Source organism: Microtus ochrogaster, unplaced genomic scaffold, assembly GCF_000317375.1.
Source record: "Microtus ochrogaster isolate Prairie Vole_2 unplaced genomic scaffold, MicOch1.0 UNK91, whole genome shotgun sequence".
NCBI lineage: Eukaryota > Metazoa > Chordata > Mammalia > Rodentia > Cricetidae > Microtus > Microtus ochrogaster.
In genome coordinates, this window is record NW_004949189.1 from 161,445 (window position 1) to 172,030 (window position 10,586).

At 42.5% G+C, this 10,586-nt stretch overlaps 1 protein-coding gene across 1 annotated transcript in view; it reads left to right on the forward strand.

Moving 5' to 3' along the window:
- The first annotated feature begins 613 nt into the window (after positions 1–613).
- Positions 614–10,586, forward strand: part of Mettl3 (methyltransferase like 3) — an 11,661-nt gene continuing 1,688 nt past the window's right edge. The window contains exons 1-9 of the mRNA XM_005370963.3: positions 614–831; positions 6,696–6,913; positions 6,994–7,398; positions 8,372–8,547; positions 9,041–9,257; positions 9,466–9,653; positions 10,032–10,070; positions 10,206–10,314; positions 10,410–10,475. Of these exons, the coding sequence (XP_005371020.1) occupies positions 732–831; positions 6,696–6,913; positions 6,994–7,398; positions 8,372–8,547; positions 9,041–9,257; positions 9,466–9,653; positions 10,032–10,070; positions 10,206–10,314; positions 10,410–10,475 (1,518 nt within the window). The 5' untranslated portion in view covers positions 614–731. The remainder of the gene's footprint in view (positions 832–6,695; positions 6,914–6,993; positions 7,399–8,371; positions 8,548–9,040; positions 9,258–9,465; positions 9,654–10,031; positions 10,071–10,205; positions 10,315–10,409; positions 10,476–10,586) is intronic.

The window sequence follows — 10,586 nt, forward strand, 5'->3', positions numbered from 1 at the left end:
TCTGGCCTGCAGGCATACGTGCAGACAGAATACGGTATACATAATAAATAAATATTTAAAAAAAAAGTCAACACCCAACCTGTACCATAAACCAAAGCTGATTTGAGTTTTTGCCAGATCTCTGTGAGTTCAAAGTCAGACTGGTCTACAGGCGAGTTTCAGGACAGGCAGGAAAGGAGAAAGAGAGGGAGGGAGGGAGGGAGGGAGGGAGGGAGGGAGGGAGGGAGGGAGGGAGGGAGGGAGGGAGGGAGGGAGGGAGGGAGGGAGGGAGGGAAAGAAATCTGTGGCTTAAGGGTACAAATCTGTGGTATAGTGATCGCTAGCGTGTGCAAGGACCTGGGCGTATATCTACTTGAGTAACAATGTGTGCACCCCGATCCCGCCCGTCTATCTCGCTAGCCAGGCCATCCGTCCGTCATCCACTCACGCCGTTCTATTCCCGCTAATTTAATGTGTGGTCACTAAGGAAGCACTCAAAGAATCAACATGGCCGCTCTGCCAGCTTCCAAAATGGCAAACCCAGCCTCAGCGGTCCCGGAAGCACGAGCGAGAACCGCCTCATGGTTACATCCGCTGTTTCGCCAGCACTTAAAGCGTGCGTTCGCGAAACCGGAAGTAGCTTTCCATCTCGGCTCTGGCGTCCGCGCGAGGACTGGATGTTTCGCCGTTCTAGGCTTGGGAGGTGCTAGTTCCCCCGGCTGGTTCGAGCGGAGTCGGAGCCGGGCAGGAGGATGTCGGACACGTGGAGCTCTATCCAGGCGCATAAGAAACAGCTGGACTCGCTTCGTGAGCGGCTGCAGCGGAGGCGGAAGCAGGACTCGGGGCACTTGGGTGAGGTGCTGGGTGGTGGGGCGGGCCGTGGAGGGGCGAGCGGCCGCTCGGGCGGCGCCGCCTCCTCTGTGAAGCCTCTCGGTACCCTATTCTGAGCCGTCCACCTCAGTTCTAGTGACTGCTCCCTCGTTGTCATTTCTTTAACGTTGTGGGCGGGGAGCAAGGATTGCACCTGCATGCCCCCAGTGCCTACTTTAGCAACCACAACAAGGTCCTCACTAGATGGTACTAAATGATTAGGAAAGTGTTTACAAACGTTGTGAGAATCTGAAAACACTTATTTTTGGTCTTTAAACATTTCCCCCTCTCCCATGTCTGAGAAATTCAGAAAACTTGAACATTAAAAGGTTTTGAGTCGTACCCCAACATTCTTTCCCAGCACAAGGTCAATTGTTTAATGAGCAATTGGAAAACTCTGCAAGAATAGTGAATCCACGTCATGTGTGTGGCTAGCTTGTGACAGTGCTTAGTATTCTCAGAGCCCATCAGCAGATTTTGATGACATTAAGTTCATGTGTTCATTTTCTGGACCTGTATTCTCAGGCAAGATTCTTAATATAATTAGTAAGCATTTGTTATACATCTACACTATTCATGAGTCGTGACAAAACTAAGACTCTTTTCTTACCTTAAAGGACCTTCAAATCTAGGTGAGAGTCAAAGGAAGGTAGAAGAAAAGGCCAGGAGAAAGTCTGGCATGGTGGTGCATGCCTTAATCCCAGCATTCTGGAGGCAGAGACAGGAGGATATCTATGAGTTTGAGGCCAGCCTGGTCTACACAGGAAGTTGTGAGTTTCAGGACTACATAGAGAGACTCTGGTCTCAAAAAGCAAAAACCAAACCAAAAAAAGTTAGAGATACAGTAGCATACATGTAAGGTGTTAAGTGAATGGGTCCACGGTCAATATAATGATAAAGAAACAGAATTGGTGTCCGTAGTAAAGTAATCCTGCAGGAGCTGCCACTTGAATGGCCTGGTTTTTAAATTTTATTAGCCAATACAAAATTTGTCAGATCACGTAATTTTAAAAATAGGGTAGTATAGTAAACAAAATGCAAAACATAGGATCAAAGAATAATTAGACACCAAGATTTGAAGAACTTTTTTTACCTCACCATGCAAACTAACTTCTTTGCCTGGTGAGTTTAGTTTTATTTTTCCCATTTATGTTTTAGTGTATGGTGTATTTTGCCAACATATATGCTGTGATGTCTGTGCATGTCTGTGCACGTCTGCGTACCATGCACCTGGTGCCCATGGGGCCAGAGAAGGATTCCCTTCACCCCTCCATCCCCCTGCAGCTGGAGTTTCAGAAGGTTGTGAGCCACTATGTGGCTGCTGGAAATCTAGGAATTGAAGCAGGTCCTTTGTAAGTGCAGTCTTCTTAACTGCTGAGTGGAGCCATTTCCCCAGGCTCCTGATTCGTTTTGTATGTCAGTTTTATGTATTTACATGGCTATCATAGAGATATAATTAAGTTGATTTTTAATCAGTTTACCAATAACTCCAATTACTTATCTTAGTGCCTTTTTTAGGTGTTTTATTTATTTATTTACTATGTATACAGTATTCTATCTGTGTGTATGCCTGAGGGCACAATACCTTATTACAGATGGTTGTGAGCCACCATGTGGTTGCTGGGAATTGAACTCAGGACCTTTGGAAGAGCAGGCTTTTTAAAACAGTCATTTGGAGGCTGTAGGGAGATGGTTCAGCAGGTAAGAGTGCTCACACAAGCATGAGGCCCAGAGTTCAAACCCCCCAAACACTGTCAGCAACAGAGACAAGGGCGTGAACAAGGCAGAGAGTAGTAGAGGCTGCCACTTGGAACACACACAAATGCAAAAACAATGTAGTAAAATATTCTTAATATATTTATATGGCTGTTTCTGAAAAATCTCAATTTATGTAAAAACATGTTGAAAGTTGTAGGTCTAGTTGCATGTGGTAGCATACACCTTTAATCTTGAACTTGAAAGAAGAGAATCTTGAGTTCAGGGTTTTCCTTGGATATAGCTCACCTGACTCAAAAAGACCTTGTTTCAAAATCAAAAAGATGGGCATAGTAGGTTACACCTTTAATACAAGAACTCTGGAGACAGAAGCAGGTAGATCTCTGAGTTTGAGGCCAGCCTGATGTATATAGTGAGTTCTAGGACAGGTAGAGCTACATACTCAGATTCTGTCTCAAAACACAAAAACAAAGAATTAAGAGCAGTAACATTTTATTTTTATTTACTTGTTTTTTTGGTCTTTCGAGACAGGGTTTATAGCTTTGGGGCCTGTCCTGGTCCTCAAACTCAGACCTGCCTGTCTCTGCCTCCTGAGTCCTGGGATTAAAGGTGTATGCCACCACTGTCCAGTGAGCAGTATCATTTTAATCACCAAAATTTAATAGATACAACTGTCAAATTGCTTGCTTTGAGTTGGTAGATTCAGTGTTTTGTTTAAAGTACAAAAAAGTTTGTTAAATGTAGTATTGCTAGGGAGTGATAGCACACACCTTTAATCCCAGTACTTGGGAGGCAGAGGCAGACAGATCTCTGTGAGTTTGAGGCCAGCCTGGTCTACACAGCAAGTTCCAGGACAGCCAGGGCTTCACAGAGAAACCCTATCTTTAAAAACAAAACCAGATTGGGCGGTGGTGGTACACACCTTTAGTCCCAGCACTTCGGGAGGCAGAGGCAAGCAGATTTCTGTGAGCTCGAGGCCAGCCTGGTCTACAAAAGCTAGTTCCAGGACAGACTCCAAAGCTACAGAGAAACCCTGTCTCGAAAATCAAACAAACAAACAAACAAACAAAAGAACCAAAAACAAAAATAAAGCAAAAAAAAAAAAATGCTATCAGGTATCGTTGCATCAGGTATAAGTAAAATATCACATATCTGTGGTTTCTACACAGAACTTGGGTTAGATTACATTAAAATGAATGTTTCTGAAGTTTTAATTAGAAGTTTGAAGTCATGGAAAATGCTCAGTAATTTAACATTTATTTACTTAAATTTGTTTTGAACATAGACAGCTTTCTCAAAGTATTCTCATTAAATTGACATAGATTTTTTAAAAAGCCTAACAAAACCTACGTATAATTGCCTAGCGAGGCCTTGGGTCTTTATTAACGAAACATTCATGGAAACAGCATTATATGGCACAGGGCTTGGCACATAGTTGGTTTTTTTTTTAAATTTATGAATATAAGTTTTGCTTTTATGTAATTAAGTGTACTGTGTGTGCTGGTACCCTTCGAAGCCAAAGAGGGCTTTGGATCCCCTGGAACTGGATTTACAAACAGTTGTGAGACCACGTGGGTTCTGGGACTCCCCAGGTTCTCTGCAAGAATAGCAGGTGTTTTAACCATTGAGCCATCGTTTTGGCCCTGGGCACATAGTTGGAACGTAATTGGGGAAATGGTTACTATATGACTTAAAAACATTTCAGAATCTATTTATCAAGCTAAGCATAGCATCACATGCTTATACCTCAGCAGGAGAAGGCAGAATCCTAGGTTAGTCTGGGCAAAGTAGGCCAGGTTTCAGGACAAACAGAGGCAGCTATCTCAGCACTTTGGAGGCTAAGACAGAAAAATTTGAGGTCACCCTGAGCTACATCATAGCTTACAGGACAGTTTGGACTGTACATTAAGACCCTGTGGAAGACCAGACATCTGCATGACAAAGTAGTAATATACTTCGATTTAAAATTTACTTATATTAGGCCAGGCATGGTGACACAGGTCTTTAATACCAGCACTTGGGAAGCAGAGGCAGGTGGATCTCTGTGAGTACAAGGCCAGCCTGGTCTACATAATGAGTTCCAGGACAGTCAGAGCTACACAAAAAAACAAAAACTTACCTATTTATTTTCTTATAGTCTCTATCAAAAATCCCATTTCTTTAGGGGAGGGAGGGGTGTTATTGGGGATTGTGCCTAAGGTTTTCACATGCTGAGCAAGCACTCTACCACAGCCATATGCTAGCCCATACTTACTTTTATGTATTTATATATTTAATTGGCTTATTTTTTTCTTGAGACAAGGTCTCATCATGTAACTCTGGCTGGGCTGGAACTTACCATGTAAACCAAGCTGGCCTCAAACTCAGATCTATTTGCCTCTGTTTGAGTACTGGAATTAAAGGCAACGTGCCACTATGCCCAGTGCCTTTTCTTAATTTGTATTTTGAGACAGGTTTGTTAAACTGCCTAGGCTTAAGCCATGAACTAGTCTATAGCCCAAATATTCTGTGAACTTGGAACCCTCCTCCCTCGGCTTCCCAAGAAGCTAGGATTGATTGTACACCTGGCTTCCACAATTTATGTAATACCCCTTTAGGCATACTTTATGAGTCAGGAAAATGTTTCACAATTAAATTTGTTGATATAGTCTGAATTCCTTTTGAAAAATAGCTTGTGTTTCCTTGTTGCAGTAGCTTTGATCACTGTGCATATTTGCTTATTGAAAGTAATTTTTGGTACTTCAGATTTATAACCTGAATAAGACGACTCAGGATCTGCACCTAGTATGACTGATTCAGTTCACGTTTATTAGATTTGTGGGATCTCTGCTAAAAATGCAAGTCTTTCTCTTACACTCTAGGTATGCTACATAGTAATTATTACTTATATGTCGTGCATCCTTTTAACTAAGATGAGTTATTCTAACTCATCCAAGTCTTCAAAGTGCTTCTGTGACCTCTTCCTGTGTACAGTTGGTGGAGTAAGAGCATACAATGGAAATATGCTGGGACCCCCATTTGCTGACCAGGCCTTTGGACAAGTATTCCAAGAGCCTAGTTTTGTTTTTTTGTTTAAGATTTATTTATTATATACACAGTGTTCAGCTTCCATGTATGCCTGCAGGCCAGAAGAGGGCACCAGATCTCACTACAGATGGTTGTGAGCCACTATGTGGTTGCTGGGAATTGAACTGAGGACCTTTGGAAGAGCAGTCAGTGCTCTTAACCTCTGAGCTATCTCTCCAGCCCTGGGCCTAGTGTTTTTAAGTGTGAAACATATTCTTGATGACCAATGGCCTTGATTCATTAAAATCCGCCAGGTGGTAGTGACACATGCCTTTAATCCCAGCACTCAGAGGCAGAGACATACAGGTAGGTCTCTGTGAGTTCGAGGCCAGCCTGATCTACAAATCGAGTTCCAGGAGAGCCAGGCCAGGGCTACACAGAGAATCCATGTCTTGAAAATAAATAAATAAATCAATCCAAAATTCATCCCTGGAAAAGATAATCTGATCCCAGCTTTGATTATTAAAATTTTCATTTTTTTAATTTTAAAGTATAGATTGATTTATTATTAAGAGAAAAAAAGTGGGGCTGGAGAGATGGCTCAGAGGTTAAGAGCATTGCCTGCTCTTCCAAAGGTCCTGAGTTCAATTCCCAGCAACCACATGGTGGCTCACAACCATCTGTAATGAGGTCTGGTGCCCTCTTCTGGCCTTCAGGCATACACGCAGAAAGAATATTGTATACATAATGAATGAATGAATGAATGAATGAATGAATGAATGAATGAATGAATGAAAGAAAGAAATAGTAAAAAAAAAAGAGAGAGAGAGAAGAAAAGGGTGGCAGAGCCCTATAAATGTACCATGCTGTTTTACCTCCTCTGAAGTAGTGAGGGCAGAGAATTAGGAAAAAACTTTTGCCCCAACAGAGAAAAAAAGATGCATAGTTTATTTTGGCAAAACAACAAATGCTTATGTATGACTGAAAGGTGATCTAGTGCTTCTGCTGGTCAGAGAACTTGCTTGAGATGAAAGATTTATGTGCTAGGAATGTTGGAGAATTTGGCCTTGAGGAATGTAAAGATTGTCAGTATTGACCCTTTTCACTTAATTTTTCTCTTTTAGATTTAAGGAATCCAGAAGCAGGCCTGTCCCCAACCTTCCGTAGTGATAGCCCAGTGCCTACTGCGCCTACCTCTAGTGGCCCTAAGCCCAGCACAACTTCTATAGTTCCTGAATTAGCTACAGACCCTGAGTTAGAGAAGAAGTTGCTACACCACCTCTCAGATCTGGCCTTAACCTTGCCCACTGATGCTGTATCCATCCGTCTTGCCATCTCTACGGTAATGAGCTGATAAAGTTGGAATTTATCACGTTTGCTGTTGTCGTGGTGGTGTCTCTTATGTTCTTCTCCTTTCTCTAGCCAGATGCACCTGCCACTCAAGATGGGGTAGAAAGTCTTCTACAGAAATTTGCAGCTCAGGAGCTGATTGAGGTAAAGCGAGGTCTCCTACAAGATGATGCACATCCCACCCTTGTAACTTACGCTGACCACTCCAAGCTCTCTGCCATGATGGGCGCTGTGGCGGACAAGAAAGGCCTTGGAGAGGGAGCAGGGACTATCACAGGGCAGAAACGACGTGCAGAACAGGACTCGACTGCAGTGGCCGCTTTTGCCAGCTCCTTAACATCTGGTTTGACCTCTTCGACATCAGAGCCAGTTAAGGAGCCAGCTAAGAAGTCAAGGAAACATGCTGCCTCGGATGTTGATCTGGAGATAGAAAGTCTTCTGAACCAACAGTCTACTAAAGAGCAGCAGAGCAAGAAGGTAGGGTCACACGGAAATGTTCACACCGCACTCTGATCAGCATAGCAAGAAGGTCGGGTCACGTGGAAATGTTCATATTGTGCTCCAATTTGCAGTTTTGTTACCTTTGACAAGGAGTAGCTTTAGAATTAAGACATAGAGCAATGGTTCTCAACTGGAGATGGTTTCCTCTACCTTCACCTCCACCATTGCAGCAGTGTCTTGCTGCATTGTCGTCACAGCATGGCAGAGTGCTACTGACACTGAGTAGATACATAGATACAGGATCTAGAAGGTAGGGGCCAAAAATCTGCTAAACACACTACCCCCGCAGAAAACTGTCTAGCCAAAGTATTAATAATTCCATTGTTAGAAGTCCTGAATTACAGAATCTATTTGGGAGAATCCTTGGAAGAGGATTCAGAGAAAAGAGAAATTCAGATAGATATAGGAAGACAAGTGGAGAATGCTAAATGATACTCCTTTAGATCAAGTTATAGAAATCAATGAAATTATCAAGACAATTGTTCTGATTAGAACTACATTGAATTTTCATGTTTATGACTTCTAGTTTAGTTATAAAACCAGGACAGGCTCCAAAGCTACAGAGAAACCCTGTCTCGAAAAATCAAAAAAAAAAAAAAATTTAGTTTGGCCTTCTATGAGGATAACTAGTGTTTTCCCTTACAGAATTATCAAATATACTGAGATAAGCAATGAAATACTAGCATTGTCCCTTTCTTAGTACCCAATCAAAAAAAATTGGCTTACGGGGATGTTAGACTCTTAGGTGGGTGCTATCAGCTTGGTACTCATTGTAGAAAACAGGCTCTTCGAAATCCTTTCTAAGTACTTGTGGTGAGTGAACCCATCCTCCTACATTGTTAGCTCCTTTATCTCTTATCAGACATTACTATGAGGTAGACTTGTGGAGGTGGTTTAAGGGCTAATTTATATACAAATCCTTAAGACCAAGGCTACTTCTGTCAAACAGGTCAGTCAGGAGATCCTAGAGCTATTAAATACCACAACAGCCAAGGAGCAGTCCATTGTTGAAAAGTTCCGCTCTCGAGGTCGGGCCCAGGTGCAAGAATTTTGTGACTATGGGACCAAGGAAGAGTGCATGAAAGCCACTGATGCTGACCGGCCTTGCCGCAAGCTGCATTTCAGGTCTCTTGGGAGGGAGAGGTGGGGAGGGTTTCTCCAGAAACAAGAATTCTTTCCAGCATATTCCGGCTGTCTTTGGGATGGCCATTGTATGTAACTAAAAAGATTTCTAGTCAGACATCTGTCTCTGACCAATAGTGCAAGTTAAAAGTTCTCTGGAAGGAGGATAGAAACTGGCTTAGGGCCAGTGTTTAATTCTGATGTAACAACCTTCTCTAGGAAGAGAAGAAAGTCTGTATTTTGTTGTTTTTGAGATAAGGTTTTTGTAGCTCAGGCTGCCTGTGATGATGACCTTTCTAACATTAGGGCTACTACCAGTGCTGGGATTATAGGCCTAAGCCACTGCACCCAGGTCGTCTTTATTCAAGAGAAAAACTAGTTCTTTTAGTTTAGTGATACAGACAATTGGGGGAGAATAAGAAATCCTGCATTTGAATATATGATTTACTTCTGAAGTACCATTTGGATTCTGAGCCCCCTTTTTTAATTTTCCCAGACGAATTATCAATAAGCACACTGATGAGTCTTTAGGTGACTGCTCTTTTCTTAACACATGTTTCCACATGGACACCTGCAAATATGTTCACTATGAAATTGACGCTTGCATGGATTCTGAGGGTCCTGGCAGCAAGGAGCATACGCCAAGCCAGGAGCTTGCTCTTACGCAGAGTGTTGGGGGTGACTCCAGCGCAGATCGACTCTTTCCACCTCAGGTACCTACATGTCTGGACATCCTGGGGAAACTCATTTCAACCTATAGACAAACTGAATGGGGCATCCGTACACGTAGAAAAACAGGGAATAAATTTAGCAGTCTGGCTCACTGATGGGAATGGAATGGGATAGGAACACTTGAGTTAGAGGGTTTGGGACCATCAGTCTGTGAAGGAAAGAAAGATGACCAAATACTACCTCATGCAGTGGATCTGTTGTGATATCCGCTACCTGGACGTCAGTATCTTGGGCAAATTTGCAGTTGTGATGGCTGACCCACCTTGGGATATTCACATGGAGCTACCATATGGGACCTTAACAGATGATGAGATGCGCAGGCTCAATATCCCAGTACTGCAGGATGATGGCTTTCTTTTCCTCTGGGTCACAGGCAGGTAATATAATCCAGTTATGTAGGTACGGGCAAATATAGTACAGCGTGAAAGCTGGGTGGGAATAAAATCCTGGGTTCCCGATTTAAGGAAGCCTCCCCCTTCCATGAGGTTTTCTCAGGCCTGCAGTTAAGTGTCACTGATTTAGGGAGCCAACCCCCTTCCATGGGGCTTAATGTTTGTTTATAGCACAAATACTTGGGATTCTTGATTTTAGAAAAATAAAGTCACTCAGATTAGATGCCATTTCATCTTTTCATTCTTAAATTTATTTGGTTGCCCCGATGTTTTCCATGTAAATGTTTGATGTTTATAACACATGAAATATTTTGAAAGGAAAAATAAGGACAAACAAGTTGTTTAACCCTTACGTCTTTCTAGGGCCATGGAATTGGGCAGAGAGTGTCTGAACCTCTGGGGGTAAGTAGAAGTTGTGTTGTATTTTTCTGAGGGAAATTGACTTCTCTCAGTATTCTTATCAGTCTTTGCCTTTGTATCTAGCAGTGTGCCTCAACTGTAACGCTAGTTAAGGTTCTAGTTCTCTGTGCTCCACAGTTATGAACGGGTGGATGAAATCATCTGGGTGAAGACTAACCAACTGCAGCGCATCATTCGGACAGGACGAACAGGTCACTGGTTGAACCACGGAAAGGAACACTGCTTAGTGAGTAACAATAGGCCCAATTTAGTAAGAGGGACTGTTTAAAAGTCCAAAAGCTGTGGTTTCATAAGGTAATAATTGTTCTCTGTGATGAGCAGGTTGGTGTCAAAGGAAATCCCCAAGGATTCAACCAGGGTCTGGACTGTGATGTGATTGTAGCTGAGGTATGTGCTACAATTACCTCTGTCAGGTATAGTCTTCAACATTTTATTTATTTGGATAACATACAGAGCTAGAATTGCAATCTTAAGCTTTCTTTCTTTTTTTTTTTTTTT